This window comes from Staurois parvus, unplaced genomic scaffold, assembly GCF_062004578.1.
Source record: "Staurois parvus isolate SC_StPar_1 unplaced genomic scaffold, SC_StPar_1.0 ptg000387l, whole genome shotgun sequence".
Lineage (NCBI taxonomy): Eukaryota > Metazoa > Chordata > Amphibia > Anura > Ranidae > Staurois > Staurois parvus.
In genome coordinates this window covers 4,286,378-4,310,543 of record NW_028318183.1, presented here as the reverse complement: position 1 = coordinate 4,310,543, position 24,166 = coordinate 4,286,378, and the positions used below count along the sequence as shown (strand labels likewise).

At 42.8% G+C, this 24,166-nt stretch overlaps 1 protein-coding gene across 2 annotated transcripts in view; it reads left to right on the top strand.

Annotated features, from left to right (window-relative positions):
- Positions 1 to 24,166, top strand: part of SPATA13 (spermatogenesis associated 13) — a 123,901-nt gene that overhangs the window by 14,299 nt on the left and 85,436 nt on the right. For both annotated transcript variants that reach the window (XM_089685811.1, XM_089685810.1), the window contains exon 2: positions 1,640 to 3,434. In XM_089685811.1, the coding sequence (XP_089541937.1) occupies positions 1,800 to 3,434 (1,635 nt within the window). In that variant the 5' untranslated portion in view covers positions 1,640 to 1,799. The remainder of the gene's footprint in view (positions 1 to 1,639; positions 3,435 to 24,166) is intronic.

Sequence of the window (24,166 nt, the reverse complement as noted above, 5' to 3'; positions counted from 1 at the left end):
CAGGGACTTAATCATAAGGGGTGAGGACACCTTAAAGAATATTTACCCAGGCTGGGAAAGCTTTCCTTGGATGGTGTATAGCCTTGGTGGTATTAAAGTGTGGTTTCTTTGTCATCTGGTATAGAAGTGCTCACTGTTACTAGCACTTGGATTGTTTTGGATAACTAGAGTGTTTCACAAGCACGTTTATCACGTTAAGTTCACTGGTCACGTATGATGTGAAGTGGCACATATGATGAGTATTTTTTGTTCACATTTTATTTAAGGATAATACAGTATTTAGTTTTCTTTTTTTTTTTGAGGATCACTTTGACGTTTGGAGTCATTTGGAAGGTTCCCTCATTGAGGACTTGGATTTACACCATTGGAATTAGTATATGACTATTATCTTTGGACACTAGTATATCACTGTGGGACTCTTTTTGAAGACTTTATTTATTTACTTTTTTGGAGAGATTTATTTATATTATTTGGCATTTTATATTTGTTTTGATAATAAGGTTGAGCATATTGAGGTATTATTTGTTATTACACTTTCAAGGGTGAAAGTTAGACTTGCTTTAAGGGGATAGGTATATTGTTTATTTTTGAGATACCGTATTTATTTAGATTATAATGCATGGGGATCGGCGCATCTACACTGAGTACACATCGCACACCAGCAGCCATACATTCACAGCTTGATAATGTGAACAGGCCCTCAGGGGAAGTACAGGCTGTTTAATTTACAAAGGAATTTTCTCTTAGCTGGTGAAAATTTACTTTATGAAAAATATCCAATCACATGCAAGAAAAAAAACAGCATTTTTAAATTAATTTTGGAGTGAATGCACTTTTAGGCCTCACGTACACCGACGTGTTTTTTTGTTTTTTGCAACTCCCACTGAAGCCTCCTCCTGGCAGCATTTTGGCCAAAAAAAGTCTGATGCTTGTAAAAGTGTGTACCGCAGTTACCTGCCTCAAGCATTTGGAAGTTAATTAATTTCACTGGTTAGAATAGATAATTTATTCTGACCATTTAAATAAATTTAATGCTCAAGCGCTAAACGCGCCTAAGCACTTTACACTCATTTTTTCTGCCAAAACGCTGCTGCTCCAGGACGAACTGGCATTGTATTTTTTTTCCTGCCATTAAACTCTTTTGGCACAAAACGCTGCTAAAAGTCTGTGTGCTTGGAAACATAAGAGAACATGCAGGGGAGTTTAGAGGATGGAAAAAAAATAGCCTGACACCTCTAGAAGTAGCTTCAAATGCATCATTTAGAAAATTGGATGAATTTTTCTAAACATTTTGAACAAACTTCTAAAAATGTATGGATAGCTTTAGTTGTATGTTATAAGTATTCCTATTTGTCCTGAATGAACCTCTCCTTTAATTACATCCAGCAATCTTTTGCCTCTGCTTTCCCTCCTGGGACTGGAGAGCCACAGGTTGATGTAGACTGATTTACGATGTAAGATGTTCTGTGCATTCTGTCACTATTCAAAAAACCGTTAGAAAGTTCCATTTGTCAGCAAAGGGACGAAGGCTTCATGTTTAGGCAGTCTGTCCACTACTCCACACCCCCCCCCCCTTTTTTTCCTTGGAAATGCTTGTGTGAGAAGATTTCCTAAATGCTGGCTTTGTTTTCTTTTAAAGGGCAAGTAGAAGACTGCAGTTGCGCAGCTCCATGCAGACAATAGACTTGGAAGAGGAGACACAAAGGCTTGCAACGGATGACGCTCTAGATGTTCAAATCTGCTGATTTTGTCATGCTGATGTTGTGAAAAGCACAGATCGAGTCTACCCTAATGCTCACATGGTTGAGAGTATGACGTCACCCTCCAAGGGCTGTGGGAACGGGCCAGGAGTTACATCTCAAGTCATTGACAAAAGTGTTTCAAGAACTCCTCAAGACAGCTGTCTCAATGGAGACCTTGACAACAAAGACGACTCCCAGGAGGATCAGAGCCCCTCCAAGTTGTCAAACGTATTCACCAGCCCAAAACAGCGGTCCACCCTTAATGGTGAGAGGCCTCGTTCAATGATAGGCATGGGCAACTCATCAACGTGGAATGCTTTGTCATCTTTGAGGAAGATGGGATCGTTCAAAAAACTGAAATCCTCTGTTCTGCAGGGAATTCAGGCTAAAGAAAATGCTAATAATTTAAGTGATGCAGAAACTGGGGGTGATACGCAGAAACACCTGTCTTCTGATGAAGTAATAAGTTGTCAAACTCCTTGCAGGATGCCAGCCTCAAGATCCATGCAAGATCATTTTAATGTGACAGATGGCCTGCAGTCTGATGGGTCCGATGTTGAGGAGTCCGATGACACGTTTTTGAGAAGCACCCATCGTTCACGCAGTATCAGACGTGCCTATGGAGCTGGTCGAATCAGCTTATTTGATAACAACAATGTCCGCGTACCGAACAGTCCCCTTAAGCTGTCGCCTGTTGGGCGGGAACATGGAAATATCTGTGAAATCATTGTGAAAAACTCGGACAGCAACAAAATAATTTACAGAAGGAGTAAAAGTACGGACAACCTCAACTTCCTCAAAAAGAGCTCTTTCAAAAGGAAATCTACCTCTAACCTTACAGATGTCAAATCTAACAGTGAAAAGGAGATAATCCAAAAAAGCCCTTTAAATACGTCTGCAGATGCCAATAATTTCTATGGGACTCCAGAAAGACGATCCAAACGATGGAGAAGTCCAATCAGGGCAAAGGACTTTGACAGAGTATTAAAGATCATGAGCAATGTTACTGACAGCAATTGGAGAAAAGAGAGTAGCAAATGCAGCTCTCCCACCAATGAAGAATGTCACCGAAGTCGGCCAAACAGCCGATTACATGATGATTATTCCAGGAGAGTCTCCAGCAGTGCAGACACAGAAAGAAGGAGATGTATATTTGGTCCACATTCCCCCTCGTCTGAGACAAATTTGTCTGTAAGCTCCTCTAGGACTAGCGTGGACAGTCCATCTGTTGAGATGAATGCAGTACCAACTGATATCAGATTGTCATCTTCTGAGGGCCTCTCTGTTAAGCCTTGTAGCCTCTCTCCTACCAGTAGTAGCTTGAGCCAATTGGCTAATGAGATCTTCTACTCTGATTCTGAGGAACCTAAACATATTCCCCATTCCACCTCAGACTTTGGAATTCTGGGAACTCCTGTGAGACCCACCACCCCAAAACCACAGAGCCCAAGTTTGGAACTCTACAAACCTGCTTCTTCTATCCTTTATACTAATCACCACAGCACTTTATCGTTGAGCTCTATGGAAAGTGATGAGCGGGCAGAACTGGCCACCATAAAAGCAGATAGGAGCCCACATTCCTTTAAGGATACCGTTAAACATACTTACTATGATGATGGGAATGAGGATAGTGGAATTAGCAGCCACTCTCAACTGAGCCTCAATGTGGTTAATGAAGAAAAACAAGAAGAGGTAAGGACCAGAAATGTTTAGTTATGTCACATTTCATTCTCAAATTGGGTCCTCCGTTTAGGTTTTTGGGTTAATTTTGTTTAATATGGAAATATGTGATTATGGCCATAATATGGTGGTACAGGCATACATGGTTTTATTGTTCTGGTGTGAAGACACCCCTTGCCAACACTATTCAAGAGGGAAACCATAATGGTCTGCTCGGAACACCCAGTCCTGTCAGTTGACCTTTTTCCTACAGAATTGGTTGGTTTGGTGTGTCTGCTCACACCTGAAGGTGACAATAGACAATGAGACTGGACAATCATCATTTACTGTCTATGGCCTTCTTGACCTTCACCTATTCTGTCAGATATTTGCGTTTTTTTTTTTTTTTTTTTTTTTTTTTTTTTTTTTTTTTTATTTAGACCAACAAAGCAAGTGAAACAGCTGGTTCACAGCATTATCCCCTGATTTTTTTTTTTTTTTTTTTTTTTTTATCTCCTACAGATATTTTCCAATGTGTGTGACTAGCTTTATCTTTTTTTTTATAGCAGAACTAAAAGCAAACCCTTTTTTACTTCATTTTGGATAGAGTAGGAGAGGTTTATAATCCCTGTCGGTTTTTGTTTTGCCATCTGTGTCCCATTAGGGAGATTTATATTCACTTCCTGTTCCATAACCAAAACAGGAAGTGAGAAAATCCTTCCAAAATGAGGGAATCCCTGGTCGTCACCAGTGTCCCCACTGGAAGATTTTCTCTCTGTTCTGGTGACTACATTTGTAATTTTGCTTGACTTTCACTCTTGTTGATAATGGTAAACAGGACAAATGGAGAGGGTGAATCTACCTAATGGGAGCACAGACAGCAATAAAAACTTGACCGGTACTCTAATCCCTTTTCACTTAATCTAGAATTAAAAAAGAAAACGTCTTGTCATTAGTTATACTTTAACGTGATTGTAAAAAACTTTTTTTTCAATAACAGACATCTCTATACTTACCTGCTCTGTGCAATTGAATTCCAAACCTCCAGTTCTTGGGTTCCCCACTGGCGTTCCTTGCTCCTCCTCTCTTTCCAATGCCCCCATTGGAAGCCGCTTCCCATGTGGGCACTTGTTTGTGCTCACTCCCGAGCCCCACTGCTGCATCTATTGACACAGCCAGCGGTCTTGCCCCCCACTCCCTTGTCACTGGCTTTGATAGCAGTGGGAGCCAATGGCTTCTGGTGCCCCAGCAAAGCCGGTGAGACCCACAAGTGAGGGCAGAGAAGTTTTAGAATGGCCCAGCCAGAGCCCAGACCTGAATCTGATTGAAAATCTGTGGGGTGATCTGAAGAGGGCTGTGCACAGGAGATGCCCTCGCAAACTGACAGATTTGGAGTGTTTTTGCAAGGAAGAGTGGGCAAATATTGCCAAGTCAAGATGTGCCATGCTGTTAGACTCATACCCAAAAAGACTGAGTGCTGGAATAAAATCAACAGGTGATTCAACAAAGTATTAGTTTAAGGGTGTGCACACTTATGCAACCATATTATTTTAGTTTTTTATCTTTACTTCCCTCCACCTAAACCATTTCAGTTTGTTGTTCAACTGAGTTGTACAGTTTATAAGTTTCATTAAAGGCGGAAAAAGTTCTGAACTGATTTAGGTTTGTCTCATTTTATTACATCACAGAAACCTGACTTTAACAGTGATATGTCGACTTTTTATATCCACTGTATATATTCATGAGAATTGCTATGTGCCCAATCTTAGTACAGTCTACCTCCAGGCTTGGCCTGGGGAGGTAATGCTTATGTGCGGGAAAGGTTTGACTAGGCCTCAAGCCTAGAAGGGGCCTCACATGCTAATTGAGGAGAATGAGAAGCTGGATGGCTACTGGAGGTACCTGGTACTGGAATGGACCTAAGGGGCAAGTCTGTCTGACCTATTTAAGATCACATGACTATCCATATTCAGCTTTTCCTCTAATAACTTTTCGTGTGATTTACCAAATTATCTGAAATTTTCAGAGTATGTTGCCATAGATAGAGTCTTCTATTGTGTGAAGTTTGGGGGAAATTGGTTAACATCTAAGCTCTTTTTTGTACGTTAAGCCACATTAAGCTCCCCAAAAAACAAGCTTAATGTCCCCCATTTTCTTTGTGGCAGGCCAAAAACTATGAAACGTCTAGGACATGTTTGCAATGTTGAGAACTTGCGCTGTGCAAAGTTTCAAGTCAATTGATTGAGATTTAGGCAGTTTATTACACGTTAAGCTACATTAAGCCATTTTCCCTTTAAATGTTTTGGTCTGTCCCACAATTTAATTCTCACTTTGATGCTCCATGCACACTAGCATTTTTAGAAGCTGTTGTTAGCGTTTTTTTTTCTCCTCCTGGAAGCTCAATAGTGGTATCCTATGTGTCCATGTACACTGCTTTAGACTATTAGCATTTTTTGAGCTTCAGTGTCTAGGAAAAAAAATGTTTTGTCAAGTTTTTTTTTTAGAGCGTTTTTCCAGCAGAAAAACACGCTACTAAAACGCTGCTAACAGCTTTTTTTTTTTTTTTTCTTTTGCCTCTACAACTACTGTAAAAATGCTAAATGCTCCTGATTATTATTTATAAAAAAAAAAAAAAAAAGAAATTACCAGTGTTTTTTAAAAGTTTTTTTGAGCTTAAAAGAAAAAAAAAAACTACTGTGCATGGAGCCTCACAGTGATGTTTCTTGCACAGATTTATGCATGTCTTCTAGTGGCTATCTGTAAATCAAAAGGCAGTCAGTAAGACTGCTGGGATAAAATTAATTAGCCTTATTTTGTTGGTAATGAAATGACCATGCAGATAGACTTGAACTGAAAGAGAAGAAAGCTTAGCATGTCAAAACCAAAGCATTAAAATCTATTATGTTACAGCGTACCAATCCTTAGATGTGGTGGCTGCATTAGATTTCTTTTTTTTCACGTGACGGTCCCATCAGTAACACACTTGCTGTCCTAGGGTGACAATGCCCACTGTACTGTATGTATACAGGAGCAGCATTGTGGTCTCAGCACAGTATGTTCAGTGACCGTGAGATATAACGTCACCTGGAATCAGGAACCGATGATGATACGGTGGGCTGCCATCGATGAGATATTACTGACTCAACACAGCAGTGAAAGATGAGACCAGACCTTCGATCTACACTGGCTGCACACTTGTTCTGGGTTTGCACAATAGAGAGTAGTGCCAACTCCTTTATTTTGTTCTTACAGGTTCCACTTTGATGTTTACCTTCCACTCTTATTTTTAGACTGTTTCCTTTAAATAACCTGTAGATCAGTCTTGGTTAATGTGTAACACGGTGCACACAGAGACTCTGCTAGGTTATACAGAGAGAGTAAATAGGTGTAAAATAACCCATACCGACCAGATTTTATTGGTACCGATGAATTCTGATTGCCTAATTTGGGTTACTTCACTTTGTCCTTCACCCTCCAGAGTAAACTTGCACATGAGCTTGGAGTGCTTGCGTGCAAATTACACCTTATTCACAGCAGATGAGTGTCCTCCATCTGGAAGTCCAGCTTTGATGTAGCTTTAAAGTGGATGTAAACACTATAGATGGATCATATCTCATTCAGAAGAGATCGGCCGAAAATTTGATTCATCTATGGGCACGCTGGTTGTGTTGCACTTGGTCAGCCAATCAACTTCCGTACAACCAGCCTGTCAGAATTTTTGCATTTGATTACTGCTGGCAGCTATAGCTGCCGTCAGTAATCATTGTGTTCTGTTAATACAATAAATATAGTGAGCGCTTCCTTGTATAGCAGCCAGCACTTAAACGTAACCAAACAAAAACCTTCAGATATACAGTATAAAATAAAGTGCAGCGCTAAATAATGAATCGTGCAAATAAGTTTGTGAGTAAATATAAAAGAATCCAAGTGAGCCAGAAGATCAGAGTGGTGGTGCTTGGAAGAGCCGGTAAAAATGCGTACTTACCAGATGCGCATGGAATAAGCGCAGATATAAATCCACCTCTGAGAGAGGTACAGTAGGCAACGGTCCTCCTCCCAGGAAAAGGGCAGTTCAGCGAAGTGCAGATAAAGGTGATGTATCCAGAAGTCCCCTTAATGGTAGACTGGGTCTGCAACCTGCATTTAAGGATTCTCTTCCACTGGGTACCGTATTTCTCAATAAAAGACTGCCACTGGTTCTGCAACGGGTTCTGCAACTTGCTTGTTGAGCCTGTGACGTCACGCCGCCGGAACCACGAGCTGGTCCGGCGGCCATCTTTAAGCAGGGTTAGTCTGTTGTTTTACCTGCTCTGTTTTTTAAATTCTATAATAAAGCATTTTGAAACATACTATGGGCAATTCTTTTATGGCTCCCTCACGGAGCCATTAAGTTGCAGAACCCGTTGCAGAACCAGTGGGAGTTTTTTATTGAGAAATACAGTACCCAGTGGAAGAGAATCCTTAAATGCAGGTTGCAGACCCAATCTACCATTAAGGGGACCTCTGGATACATCACCTTTATCTGCACTTCGCTGAACTGCCCTTTTCCCGGGAGGAGGACCGTTGCCTACTGTACCTCTCTCAGAGGTGTATTTATATATGCGCTTATTCCATGCGCATCTGGTAAGTGCGCATTTTTACCGGCTCTTCCAAGCACCACCACTCTGATCTTCTGGCTCACTTGGATTCTTTTATATTTACTCACGAACTTATTTGCACGATTCATTATTTAGCGCTGCACTTTATTTTATACTGTAAATCGTTGTGTTCTGCCGCCAGCAAAGCACAATAGCACTGCGGGAGAGATTCCTCCGTCAACACTGAATGGTATGATAGGAAAATCAAGCGATTTTCTTTCTTGCAACCTGTGGCTTGCCTAAAGCCTCATTCTCTTAGTTTAGCAAATATACTGCGGACATCTGCAGATGGGAGTCTGTGTTTTGACAGGATCTGCGGCTGTCCGCCACTGTAAACATGTATCTGCATATCAAACGCATTCGTCCATCCATTATGTTATGGTGGCCATGCACAGAACAATTTTATACACAATCGGACTGTCAATTGATTTATTGTCCAGTAGACTGGAAGTGAGCTCAATTCTTCATACACTTAACAATCATATTGATGTATCTGCATTCCTATGATCAGAATTATTTCCATGAAACTGATCAGTCTGGATTGAAAACCTGATTTTGTTCAGAATTACTGAGGACACATATGGGGGAACTTCAATAAAACACTACTAACAGTTTTCTGGCGCTATGGCCCGCACTAGATTAAAATAATAAATGCTGGCCATTACCTCTTTGCAGATAATGAAACTGGAGATAATTAAGATAAGAGGAGCATCAGTCATATTTGTGTTTATTAAAAATTGGCAGCTACAAAAACTGTAGCCACTGACTTTTAATAAACAGACACCTAGCTGTCCCAGAATCCAGCAATGTGCCCACCTGAGCTGTTCCTTCCATTGGTCTTCTGTCCCTGACGTCTGTGGACACCCAGTTGTGACAGCTTGCGGCTTCACAGCTGGGTGCCCACTGCGCATGCGTGAGCTGAATGGTTTGTGATGGGTCCCAGAAGACTGCAGAGAGGGAGGGAGAGGAGAACTTTTGCTCAAAACCAGGTGCCCCCCCCCCAAAAAAAAAAAAATTAAAACCCTGCCATTTGGTGAAGGGGGGGGGGGGAGGACTTAAATCCAAACCTTCTTTTTTGGGTGGCGCTCCATTTTTTCAGAACTTACTGTGAGTTAACGAACAGAGACAGGCAAATTGCCTGTCTCTGTTTGCAGTGTTGTTGAGGACACAGTTGGCTCCACAGCCAACATCCTCCTAGCAATCCAGTGATGCTACAGTGGACTAGTAGACACACTAGTTCCTTGTCAGTTCCATTCTCCCCTTGTGATTGACAGCAGGCAGTGGGTGAATACTGTAGCCAATAGCAAGCTGTTTATTGGCTAATGATCCACCCACTACCTGCTGTCAATCACAAGGGTAGAAGACTTGATTGTGAGCTAGCGTCTGCGAGTGTCCATCAAACTCCATCCCTATTGCCCACACCAACATTTGTGGACTCCACTTTTCGATAAGGCAGCCCATACATTAACCGATTTTCTTGGTTGAAGGAAAGGAAATTGCTCAATTCCCTCATCAATACAATCAGTGTTGTTGGAGCAATTCCTTCTGCAGCACTATTGTGTTTTGACAGAGGGAGGTTTCCCAGCCATCACAATCCAATTATCACTGCTTGTGGCTATATGCACTGGCAGTGATTAAAAAAAATACACAGGCTGGTTATAGTTATGCCAATTGATCAAATTCAGTACAATCAGCCTGCCCATACATGGATCAAAATTCAGCCGATCCCTGCTGAACCAGTCACATTTTGATTCATCTATGGCCAACTTTATTCATAGATTCTTCATAGATGTGATCATAGGGGGAGATTTACTAAACCTGGTGCAGCTGCGCATGGCAGCCAGTCAGCTTCTAACTTCAGCTTGTCCAAGTAAGCTTTGACAGCAAAACCTGGAAGCTGATTGGTTTCTATGCAGAGCTTCAGCAGATTGTGCACTCTCCAGATTTAGTAAATAACCCCCACAGTGTGATTTCTGTGAAGATTCTTTAGATCAGATCTTTACATGTATGGCCACCATTGGCGTGGATGGAGAGATCTGTTAGATTTCTTTTAGTCAGCCCACAAGCTGGAAAAAGTTATTTGTATGGACCGCTTTGCTTTCTCTATTCTAGTAGTTAAGGAAATCTTCAGTGCTGCACTACCTAGCTAATCAAAATCCTCAGCAATTCTCAACAACAAACTGAAGGCCAATGTAGTTTGCCAGTACATACATACATACATACATACATACATAGGCAGGTACGCGGCTTCCTGCTGAGAGCGGGGTGAATAGACTTCTTTTAGTCTGAACAGAAGTGTGTGAGTAACTTAGATCCTTATCTAATCTCTGGTATTAGGCTTGTTTCCAAACAGATGATTGTGTGATCCCAAATTGTTTCCTGTTGGCTCTGCCTGTTTTACTACTTCATTTATAAACAGACAATCCTGGAGAATGACACCACATGCATATATTTACATTTTTGTACATTTTAATCGAGACCTTGGGTAGATTTGTTTGTATCACGCGGAATGTTCAATAGGGGAGGTTACGTGATGCTCTGCGAGTACATAAAGTGTTTGGATGGTATGCTTTATTAAATAACACAATGGCACCCCCTAGTGGATTAAATGCAAATAAAAATTGTGCTACATTTATTCCTAAATAAGGTTCTTAACCCCACATTTAGGGCATAATGATTATAATAATTAATAATAAAGCAGTCAATTAAAATGTAACTGTAAAGCCAGCTGGCAGTGGTAATTAATTTCACTGTAAAAAGCAAATCTCCACTTTATGACACAAATGGTTATGTAAAAGAGGGCAATGAAGTCATAAAGTTTGTCAATACTATCTATAGCAAATTACTGTATGTTCTTGGTATGGTGTTCTATCCAAAACATAAGAGAATAAACTAAAAATAATTTACTCTACTATTATTATTATACAGGATTTATATAGCGCCAACAGTTTGCTCAGCGCTTTACAATATAACGGGAGACAATACAGCAACAATACAGTTCAATACAAGAGGGTTAGGAGGGCCTGATCCTGGGAGCTTACACTCTAAGATGACCATAGACATTGATGACAGCTGACATTCCATTATGTACACATGTATAGGGATTATTATCATCATTATACAGGATTTATATAGCGCCAACAGTTTGTTCAGCGCTTTACAATATAACGGGAGACAATACAGCAACAATACATATGATACCACATATGTTATAGGCCCAAGACCATAAAAATATGAATGGACAGTGCCATAGCTACTTAGGTGGGTAAGCAGTAAAAATTATAGACAAGGACTGGGTTTCCTCGCTTTTACTGCCCACTGTAAACATCTCATCATGGAGAGAGCATTGTGCGGTTGTGGATGATGTACAGGGTCAGAGCTGGGATGCCTTTCCTTACCTTACCTGGACTTGGCCATATGATCATATGTCATATACATGGTATACATGGAAAGCATGTCTCAGCCAGACAGAACGTGTCATAGGTACTGGTACATGTCCCCAAGGTATCGGGCAAGGTCGCAGCATCTACTGCGGTTCCTTTGTAAATGTAGCATTATGTCACAGGGTGAATCTTGACACTGACAGACGGCAGCAGTTTATGTCACTGTGCCATTTTATTCCTGGACAAGTTTTACATTTGTTCTGAAGCCGGAAGACAATGTCTCATGTCTACAGCAGAAGGCATGATGACAGTAATTGGGGATATGTCCCGTAAACATGTATTCCACCCATCCTGTGAGCTACAGTAGATGAGAGGAAGTGGCTAAAATTCATCTTTGATGATGTCTGATGGGCAGAGATGGCACAGTACAATCCCTCTATAACAATGATTATCTAGGAATACATCCCTGGGCAGTGGTATACAGCAGGGCTTGACAAATTTGCTTTGAATCCAAGAGCTAGTTTTTTTAACCAGTTGCCCACTGGTTACTTTTGCCCGCATTCCTGCCCAGGCCAATTTTCAGCTTTCAGCACTGTCACACTTTGACAATTGCATGGCCATGCAGCACTGTACCCATATGAATTTTTTATAATTTTTTTACACACAGAGCTTTTGGTTGTATTTGATCACTAATGGGTTTTTTTATTTTATGAATAGCTTTTCTTTACTAATTTGCGGTGATGAGGCTGCACCGATGGACACTGATGAGGCTGCACTGATAGGCGGCTTCATCTTCTGACCAGGGGGTAGCAGGCTCCTGGGCTGCCCAGACCCGACTAGGAGCCACAGTCTGAGTCCGTCCAGTGGGGGAATGGGGGAACTAGAGCACCCTGGGGCTCCCCTGCACCGGGTTGTCCAGCTCAGGGCCATTGCTGAGCCTGTTCAGCACCACTGGTTCCTGCTTTGAGGTGAAGTGGAGTCCCCCTGGACAGCTTGGCCTGGACCCACACCCAGTGGTCCTGTGGAAGGAGCTCGAAGTGGGAGACTCAAGAGCCGCACAGAGCACACTTCCTGTCAGAGGCTCCGCTCCTCCCCTGAGCCACTACGCCTACTACCCTACAGATTCTCATCTCCCCTAATCCACCCTTACAGCGCCACCTCTCCCCACCCCCTGGCCTTATACACACATGTAGCACAGTGACCCCTGCTGGCCACCCAGCAATAACAGGACTTGCATCTGTTCCGAGACACCTGTTCCATGACTCCCTCTAAAGGTTGCACCCAGCTGGCACCCCCCTTCCCCATGCTACGCCATTGGGGCTGACAAAAGTCCAGGCCACAGCCCTGATGCCTGGAATTTGTTAAGCCCTTGTACACAGGTTACATAAAGTCATTCTGTTCATATAGCTTGGTTGAGGCATACAACCAGCTGTATCCGCAAAGATGGCACTTACCATGGTGTCTGCTTCATGGCGAGGTCCAGCTCCAGCCACAACTTCCTCTCTACAGTAGTTTCCATCCTAGCGACCATGGTTATTAGTATAAATTGAGAGGGTCATAATCTGTTCTGTCCAAAAAATAAGTATTTACAACTCCTTTTCTTTTAGTTTCAGATAGATAAATAGATTTGGAAGTGATGAAAGCCCTGTCAGATTTCTTCCAGTGGCCCCACTGGAACTGACAATGGTTTTACCCATTCCCTACTTAATACAAAACTTAAAAATGTCTTTTAGTATAGTGCATAAGATACCTATGGACTTTAAAGAGTATATTGTTATTAGCACCACATAAGAATCTTTCATACATAAAATACCGCAGGATCCAAAATACACTGTAGAGCAGAGGTCTCCAAACTTTCTAAACAAAGGGCCAATGTACTGTCCTTCAAATTTTTGGGGGGCTGGACTGTGGCCAGTGAGAGAAGAAAATGTCCTGGCGTCAGTGGGAGTAAACAGTGCCCCATCGTTGGTATTAGAGGGAGTATTAGTGCTCCATCAGTGGTATCAATGGGAGGAATAATGCCCCATCATTGGTGTCAGTTGTAGGAATAGCATCCTTGCCCCATCGTTGGTGTCAACGGGAGGACTTTTGCCCCATCGTTGGTGTCAACGGGAGGACTTTTGCCCCATCGTTGGTGTCAACGGGAGGACTTTTGCCCCATCGTTGGTGTCAACGGGAGGACTTTTGCCCCATCGTTGGTGTCAACGGGAGGACTTTTGCCCCATCGTGGTGTCAACGGGAGGACTTTTGCCCCATCGTTGGTGTCACTGGCAAGAACTATACCCCACTGTTGCTGACAGTGGGAGGAATAATGCCTCAAGGACTACATAAAAGCAAGCTAAGGGCCACATCCGGCCCCCGGACCACAGTTTGGAGACCACTGCTGTAGAGGATTCAAAATAGTCAGTCACATAAAGTGTATTCAACATCCCTGATTAAAGTGTTGGATGCACTTGGACCACTTTATATAATTGACCATTTTGAATCTTCTACAGTGTATGCTGGACCCTGCTGGGATCCCTATAAACTGGAGTTTTCCTCTCTTGCAGATTGGACTGACGCTGGGCTATTTACTCATGGCGTCCCATGTGTGAGGATTGGGTTTCCTTTAGCCACTTTATCGTTCTTCTGTTGCCCCCTTATGGAAAGGATGTTTCATATCAGGCTTGTTCCGGCAAACTTTAGATATTTGTGGTTTTAAGAGACTGGGTTCATTATACTGATTTCATTCATGTTCTCCTGGAGAAGATGTTTGATCATTCGAAAACACGTTGATCAGACATGTGGATTGTTGGATGGAAAAGATTTGTGACCCCTATGTGAAAGTATTGGATATGAAGTTATATATGTTTTTAAAGTTTGTACAATAAACTTTTTATATTTTATATATGAAAGATTCTTTTGTGCTGCCAATAACTAAATGCCCTTTAAAGTCGGTAGCTACAATTTTCCTAGTGCCTTTTTTATGTAAACTTTTTTTAGGATGTTGTCATATAGGACACAGAACCTCTATCATAGTTGCTCTTCAATTATGAGGAAAATATGTAAGCACTTTGTAAAAGCATTTTTGTAAGTAGCAATGACTTTTCTGCTGATTTTGCTGTCCCTTGGGGCACCCTGTATACCAGTACATATCTGTATACATTTATATGAAGTGGCTCCTTTAATATATAGAAGTTCCCCTTGCTTTGTACCCATCCAATGCGAATTTAGTTCTGTCTGAGCAGTGAGAATAGGAAGGAAGTCTTACAGCATGTCAAAGACTAATTGCAAAACTGAAGCTGTGAACTCTCTTGACACATCTGCACAGTGGGCGTTTGCAGTAAACCTTTATTTTTTCCTAAGTTACAGTTCACAGCAGCTGTGTGCATGACAGCTTAGTGTACAGCGCCGCGGAGAGCGCTCGTGGGTGGTTTGGGGGACACCTGGTAAGACCCCACTTGTATGGGTGATGACGGACCAACTTCTCTCACCTGGGAAATGGAAATGTCCTAATTATGTGGTGAGTAATGATTATAAGAGGTCATGTAGTAATGGCTATAGCAAGTTTTTGTATATACAACCCATCTTGATTGCTTGCAATAATTGGTCCTCATACCGATAAAATCTTAACTCCTGCTGAAATGCATCATTTTATACTCAATCGAGCAGTAAGGGTGAGAGTCAGTCAAGTTTGTGTGGTTTTTGTTTTTGGTTTTTTTTCTTCTTTTTCTTGCCTTCTGTGTCTCGCCTATCAAAACAGGAAATAAGAGAAAATCTCTCCACTGGGACACATTCAAAAACACATTTTTAGTAGAGTTTGGAAGGGTTAGAACATCTAACAATGTATTATTGCTGCCCGTGCCTTCCTGTTCCAATGATAACCCCCCCCCCCCCCCAATTTCTTGTATGGGTGTCACAGGGACAGGAAGTGAAAGGAATTCTACCCACAAAGAAATCAAAATTGTACTGAAACTTGGACCCTTTCCCATTTTACTCAATGCTAAAAAAAATTATTGGTTAAATTTAGGTTTTATAATAGGATGCTATATCATTGATGGGGAAATTACATATTTCCTTATTAATATTGTGGCTCACTAATGAATTCTAAGCCTTCAATATTCTGGTTACCTTAGCTGACTTCAAACTATAGGAATGTGATTGTAAACTGACTATATGGACAAGCCAGCCCACTAATCTCCTTTCAGGAATGTGCCATTTTCCTTAGATGGTCCTACTGCTCCAAAGGGGATGGGGATTTCCTTTTCCGCAATATTTTATAAGGAGAATGAAATTTCCCCATCAATCATGCAGTCTTGACATTTTGAATTGAAACACGCGTTGGAATTAGTTTTTACCTGTAGGAAAGTTTTCTGTATAGAGGAATATGGCCTCGGACAGAATCTTACCTGTCTGTGTCCTTCCTAAGGTTGGCTAGAAATGACATGATGACATCAAGCAGTGTTTCCAGCTTCCAGTATGGGATGATTGGGTCATTCTGATGTTGTACAGGGTGATGGCTTTCCAGTTTGTTGGTGAATCTTCTAGTTAGTGAGTCTGCTTTGGAATAGAGGAAAAGATCAGAGTCAGCAGAGCAGAGATGAGTGTCCTGTTCTTTTGACAGTCCAAAATGTATTCGATTCTCCTTTTACTTTCACTCTAAATGAATGGGACAAATACAGAGAGGGTAAGTCTTAACAGGGATGCAGACAGCAGAAGATGGTGGTTAGGAACTGGGAAGGGGGGGGGGGGGTTGGTGTTCCCCTTCAATAGTGTATGGTTTGTGATTCTTTAAAGTATAACTAAAGGCAAAACCCACATTTTGGGTTGCCTCCAGAAAAGTAATTGAGGAATGGGGACACTAGTTCTGGTGACCTGGGGGTTCCCAAGGGATTCCCTTAATTTGGAAGGATTTCTACTCACTTCCTGTTTGGCTGTGGGACAGGAAGTGAAGGGAAATCTCCACAATTGGACACAAATGGAGCAAAATAATCTGACAGGAGTTATAACCCTCCCTTACGCTATCCAAAATGAAAAAAAAAAAGTTTTGCATAGAGTTCTACTTTAAATTCTAATACAAATGGTAATACATGTGCTGATCCTGTGTAGTATTCATCCATTCCTGAGGTGAGGTTGTTGCTCTGGTAGTGGTGCTGTATGGGCAATATAAGGAGGGTTGTACTGAGCTCCGTGTAAATGTACTTTATGACAACCCCCGGGTTCTGTACAGGATACCCTTGTAGGTATGGTGCCCTCCATTCACTGTCCAGTATGGGATGTTCAGAGCTGTGCACAGAGATGTACTACTGCCCATGTGTGTGAAAATAAACCTTTACGGACAATTTGTCACATTTTCCAAGAATTAAAGAGTTGCCAAATCTGAGAAAAAGTAACCATAGTGTGTACATAGAATTCTGTCATTGTGAGTTCCAGTTTCAATTCTGCTAACTTTTACAAGTAGCTGTGTGACTACAAGACCCTGTTTGAAGTGTGAAATGTTACGTTCTTTTACAATGAATTGCAATGCTTAAAGGATAAGTTCTCCGTTCGGAGCATGTTACGTGTAACCTACATACCCACCTCTCGCTGCCTGCCCTCCCCTCTCAGTGACAGGGGTTTGGGGGTCTTTTCCCCTCGCCCACTGTCACAATTTGAAAACATCACAGCCGTGCAGTGCTGCGTCATTTATTAACACTTTTCTGTGAATGAATAGACTACAAGTGCCAACAGCCTTTGCGACTGAGGCCTTGTAGTTCTCAACGAAGCGAGGGAGCTGGTGAGCGCGTTTGTAGTTCATTGTTTTTTTACTGAGAGTCTGCAGGATCCTGGCATTGCACCCGCAATCTGTAATTGCAGGTTAATGCTCTCCAAGCTGAAATGTAAAAAAATATATATATATGTTGTATATTTATTTATTTTTTTACAAAAGGTAATTTTAGCCTTTAAAGGCATGGTTCACCTTTACCAAAAAACTGCCCCTGCAGACAAGATAAAAGCAATCAGTGCAGCTTTGACCAAAGTTAAATGATGCCTTGCTATAGGTGTAGGCCATTTTACGTACCTCATGAAGCCTGACTGGAAAACTCCCAGGATGTTGCTAAAAGATGGCTCGATTTACTGTTCACCATCACAGGAGTGAGCTCTTTCTCTGATCCAAACCCTCTCCCATGCTCTTTCTTTACCCTGATGCTGTAGCTCTGAATTCAGTATCTGAAAACTCAGATACAGAGTTTGGTGAAGGTGAGGAGTCATGCTAGGTGTGTCTTAGCAACATCCTTAGCAATGTCTTAGGGGTCTCCAAACTGTGGCCCTCCAGTTCAGATCACAGCGGTAAAAAAAAGGAAAGCAGAGAAGAATACAAACTTTTTTTTTTTTTTTTCTTCTTTTTCTTTTTTTTTAAACCAGATTTCAGTGTCACTTTAAGCCCTGGTTCAGACTGATACGATGCGGATTTTCAGCAGGCCCGATGAAGGGGTCCTGCGAGACTCCGAAATGTTGCCTTGCTGTAACTATGTGATCGTTCATTAAAACTTTTGGACCCATATTGGTGATCCTTGGTGTGCTGGTGACATTTTCCCTTGCTGATTTTGTTCGGTTCCAGCCGACGGTCGCTGCAGCACGCACTTATACACACAACCATTTTTAACGCAGGAACGTGTGCGTTTGGACTATACACTCACATGCGATATAACGCACCGCATGAATATGAACCCGGGCTCAAGCAGAGTTCCAGTCATTTTTGTGTTTATTAAAAATCAACAGCTACAGTTTTTGTAGTTACTGACTTTTAATAAATGCACACTTACCTGTCCCAAGGTCCAGCGATGTACTCGCCCGCACTGTCCCTTCTCTGCCTCTTCTCTCCCTGGTTTTAGCATCACAACTGTGGGCATCAGGCTGTGACCGCTTGCGGATTCACAGCCGGGTGCCCACTGTGCATGCGGAAGTCGCGCTGTGCATTTTGATTGGTCCAGCAGTCTTCTGGGATCTATGAAGGTTCCCAGTAGACTGAGAGGAAGAAGGGGGCCGAAATTCCAGCTCAATTCGCCGTGGCAAACGGAGCCGAAAGTGGGAGTGGGCACCTGTCAAAACCAGATACCCGATCCCCCCTCCCCACCAAAAGGTTCCAAATATGGCAGTGGAGGGGGGTCGGAGGCAACCAAGCGGAGCTTCCACTTTTGAGTGGAACTCCGCTTTAAGCTCATATGGCACAAAGAACAGCGATGAGTAGTAACCAACAGTAATCAGTCTGTTGATTCAGCAGTTTTGTTTCTGGTTATTTTCACGTGATATGAGATATAGGGCTACTTTAGATGACCACTGTTTACATAATTCACATACTTGGGTAGTCACTGCTTGTTGGAGTTCACTACAGTGACTGTTACAGCTCAAAGCTTTAAAAACAAACTAAAAGAATAAAAAATAAAGGAAGCGGTGCCATACATACACTTCCACTGCATGCAAATACTGCATTTCTAAAGAACTCCTAAAGTGGAAAGAACAACGTTCACTGTAGGAGATTTGATTAATTAGAGCATATTCCCACCATGCGGGGGCCCCAGCCCTCCTCCCATAAGTGGAAATTGCAGAATGTCTTCTTTTTAGAAATTAATTAGACGCCAGGTTATGTACACAGTTGAGTGAGAGGTAAAGTAAGCCAATTAGAGGAAGAAAGGGGAAGGATTCTGGGAAATTCCAGCTATACACTGGAGTCTGCTGCTACAAAAAAAAAGAGAAATTATTTGCTTTTGGACCAATGCACCTCATGTGTTTAAAGTGGTTCTAAAGGCTGAAGGTTTTTTATCTTCACGCGTTGTATTCATGAAGGTAAAAAACCTTTAGTATGCAGCTTCTCCCAAAGCCCCCCCCTGAGCCTGATCCAGGGATGTGCACAAGAACGGCTGCTCTCCTGGGGTTCTGCCTTCTCATTGGCTGAGAGACAGCAGTGGGAGCCATTGGCTCCCGCACCCGTCAATTACAGCCAGTGACAAGGGAGCTGGGGGGGGGGGGGGCAGGGCTATGTGTCTGTCTTATGAACACTCAAAGCAGGGCTCAGGAGCAAGGACCCACGAGTGCCCCTAGAGCTAGTGGCTTGTTATGGGGGCATTTGGAGAAGAGGAGGGGCCATAAGTGCTGGTGGGGCACCCGAAAAGAGGATCAGGACTGCTCTGTGCAAAACCATTGCACAGAGCAGGTAAGTATACCATGTTTATTATTATTAATATATTTTTTTTAATTCTACCTTTTAAAATCGCTTCAAAGCAGAACTAAACTCTCTCAATCAACTTTAAGGGTTTTTAATCCTTATGCTGCTAACATTAGAAAATAGATAGGAAGGTACAGTGGGGCAAAAATGTATTTAGTCAGCCACCAATTGTGCAAGTTCTCCCACTTAAAAAGATGAGAGAGGCCTGTAATTGGCATCATAGGTAGACCTCAACTATGAGAGACAAAATGAGAAAAAAAATCCAGACAATCACATTGGCTGATTTGGAAAGAATTTATTTGCAAATTATGGTGGAAAATAAGTATTTGGTCACCTACAAACAAGCAAGATTTCTGGCTCTCACAGATCTGTACCTTCTTCTTTAAGAGGCTCCTCTGTCCTGAACTCATTACCTGTATCAATGGCACCTGTTTGAGGTTGTGGACAGGTGTCTTTTATACTGATAACAAGTTCAAACAGTCACACTCCAAACTCCACTATGGTGAAGACCAAAGAGCTGTCGAAGGACACCAGAAACATAATTGTAGACCTGCACCAGGCTGGGAAGACTGAATCTGCAATAGGCAAGCAGCTTGGTGTGAACAAATCAACTGTAGGAGCAATAATTAGAAAATGGAAGACATACAAGACCACTGATAATCTCTCTCGATCTGGGGCTCCACGCAAGATCTCACCCCGTGGGGTCAAACTGATCACAAGAACGGTGAGCAAAAATCCCAGGACCACACGGGGGGACCTAGTGAATGACCCGCAGAGAGCTGGGACCAACGTAACAAAGGCTACCATCAGTAACACACTACACCGCCAGGGACTCAGATCCTGCAGTGCCAGACGTGTCCCCCTGCTTAAGCCAGTACATGTCTGGGCCCGTCTGAAGTTTGCTAGAGAGCATTTGGATGATCCAGAAGAGGATTGGGAGAATGGTCAGATGAAACCAAAATAGAACTGTTTGGTAGAAACACAACTCGTCGTGTTTGGAGGAGAGAGAATGCTGAGTTGCATCCAAAGAACACCATACCTACTGTGAAGTATGGGGGTGGCAACATCATGCTTTGGGGCTGTTTTTCCGCAAAGGGACCAGGACGACTGATCCATGTACAGGACAGAATGAATGGGGCCATGTATTGTGAGATTTTGAGTGCAAACCTCCTTCCATCAGCAAGGGCATTGAAGATGAAACGTGGCTGGGTCTTCCAACATGACAATGATCCCAAACATACCGCCCGGGCAAGGAGTGGCTTCGTAAGAAGCATTTCAAGGTCCTGGAGTGGCCTAGCCAGTCTCCAGATCTCAACCCCATAGAAAACCTTTGGAGGGAGTTGAAAGTCCGTGTTGCCCAGCGACAGCCCCAAAACATCACTGCTCTAGAGGAGATCTGCATGGAGGAATGGGCCAACATACCAGCAACAGTGTGTGCCAACCTTGTGAAGACTTACAGGAACCGTTTGACCTCTGTCATCGCCAACAAAGGATATATAACAAAGTATTGAGATGAACTTTTGATATTGACCAAATACTTATTTTCCACCATAATTTGCAAATAAATTCTTTCCAAATCAACCAATGTGATTGTCTGGATTTTTTTTCTCATTTTGTCTCTCATAGTTGAGGTCTACCTATGATGCCAATTACAGGCCTCTCATCTTTTTAAGTGGGAGAACTTGCACAATTGGTGGCTGACTAAATACTTTTTTGCCCCACTGTATATCATACTTCTTTCTGTCAAACTTTTTTTTTTCTTCGGTTGCTTCCTGGTTTCTGGCCTAGGCCAAAATGATGTCCGACATCCCAGGAGTCTTCAGGAGTGGAGCAGAGACTTTGTCAGCTAAACACACCCTCCTGTCTGCATGCCTGAGCGAAGGGCAGATGGATTCCAGGAAGAAAATGTTACATGAATCATCTGCTCTTACTCAAGATAGCCACATCATCATATAGCCCCTTTATGTGCTTTATATATCAAATACATCTGCACTTTTTTTGCAACACAGTGCAGCACAACGCACAGAGCATTTACATCTGTGTACTATGGTGTGCTTATAGTTCAAGATCATTTGTATTTACTGTATTTGTAAGTTGGGGTACCATTGGGAATAAATGATGCTGTGACATACAACATGTAGCTGCACAGGTTTTAAAGATGTGGATCAGCTCTGTGCTCTCTGCCCTCTGCCCAGGAGTACGTTCTTGCCTTCCTTTATCTACAAGCAAAGACTAAGCCCCCTGTGTATTCTCCAAGGTGATATGTTAGACTTTGTCCTTGCCCCTATGTGACAGCGCTGGGCCATTCACCTCTCCAAGCGCCATGCTGGTACATGAGAAGAAGGAAAGGATGTCGCCTTCTCCTCCATACCCAATAGCACTGGATATTTCCTGGCTCCTGGCAGCTGAGCAGAGTACATGTTGTTGGGAGGGGGACTAATGCATACATGTTGTTGGGAGGGGGACTAATGCATACATGTTGTTGGGAGGGGGACTAATGCATACTTGTTGTTGGGAGGGGGACTAGTGCATACTTGTTGTTGGGAGGGGGGCTCGTGCATACTTGTTGTTGGGAGGGGGACTAGTGCATACTTGTTGTTGGGAGGGGGACTAGTGCATACATGTTGTTGGGAGGGGGACTCGTGCATACATGTTGTTGGGAGGGGGACTCGTGCATACATGTTGTTGGGAGGGGGACTCGTGCATACATGTTGTTGGGAGGGGGACTCGTGCATACATGTTGTTGGGAGGGGGACTCGTGCATACATGTTGTTGGGAGGGGGACTCGTGCATACATGTTGTTGGGAGGGGGACTCGTGCATACATGTTGTTGGGAGGGGGACTCGTGCATACATGTTGTTTGGAGGGGGACTCGTGCATACATGTTGTTGGGAGGGGGACTCGTGCATACATGTTGTTGGGAGGGGGACTCGTGCATACATGTTGTTGGGAGGGGGGCTCGTGCATACTTGTTGTTGGGAGGGGGGCTCGTGCATACTTGTTGTTTGGGAGGGGGACTCGTGCATACATGATGCTTTGCCCTGTATGAAAAAAGAACAGGCATGCTGTAACCCCTTCCTGTTCAGCCCCATTGTCCCTTTAAATGGGTCTCTACACCAGGTTGATTTTGGAGTTGGGACAAAATTTCCAATCGCGTGGCCACAGTGATTGGCAGTTACATAATTGGAAATCCATCCTGTTGGCACCAGATTGTGACCAGAGACTGAAAGCTGTCTGTGATAGCTTGGTCACTGGTGGGAGCGTGCTCTCTGGACAGAAACCTCAGCCATCCATGGATACATATGTGCAAACAAGTTATGTCATCCATTCCTCAACAGACTTACAGACTGTGGGATGGCTTGTTGTATGACAGACTTGTTCCATATCCTGAAGGCAAAAAATATAACCTGCTGACCTTTGTGGGCTGAACTGGAGAAAATCTCCCATCCACACTGATTAGAATCTCCATTGCCAGCGTCTGTATTCATGCTGCTGCGGCACCCGTGACTACCTGAACACAATGGCGCTACCGGTTTTTTTTTTTTTTTTTTTTTTTTTTTCACCAGCTCAGTAGATTTGGTGCTTGCAGGGCCATGCAGTGATCAGATTTCGGCTTATTCAGATGGCCAACCTTGATGTAGAACTAAACAAGACAAAAACGTTTTTTTTTTCTTTTTTTTTTATTTTGCATAGAGAGAGAAAGTGAGTTATAACAGCTGTCAGTGTGTTGTGTGTGTTGTTTTTTTTTTTTTTTGTCATCTGTGTCCCATTCGGGGGATTTCCCTTCACTTCCTGTTCCATGGCCAAAACAGGAAATGTCAAAGTCAGGGGATCCCTAGTTGTCACCAGAACTAGCGTACTCCACTTTTACTCTTGGTGATAACTGTAAACAGGACAAATAGAATGAGTGAATCTCCCCAACGGGAGCACAGACAGCCGTAAAAACCTGATAGAGGTCTCATTCTACTCCATTTTATAGAAAACTAGTTTTGCCTTTAGTATCACTTTCAAGGCTGGTTCACATCAGAACATGGTTCGGGAAAAAATGAATGCCCATCAACCTAGCCAATCCAAAAGGATCAATGCTGCCAGAACCCCCAGTATCGGAGCTCACACTCAGAGTATTGGCGTCTCCCATGTCACTTCTGGTCCAGGTTCTGGTGTTGCATTTGGTTGCCATTCATCCATGCTGTTACTTTGTTACCACCAGCAGGAAAAGTGACTACTAAGGTAGGCCATACATTATGCAATGTTATATCCTTCAACTACGGGTTGAAGGACCGAAAATTACTTGATTCCCCCATCAACACAGTCAGTGTTGATGGCAGCTTTAACCACCAGCAGTGAATGGGGAAAAAAAAAACAAAAACCCCCGACAGGCTGTGACAGCAATACACAGAGATGTTCACTGTACTAGCTGTCATTTTTTTTTTTAATACAGTGCGGCTGTGCAGGGCTCCGCTTACACAGTGGTGTCATTCTTTCAGAGTTCTGTGAATGAATGAACTACAAGCCCCAACAGCCTTTGCTGCTGTCAGCTTGTAGTTCTAAATGAACTAC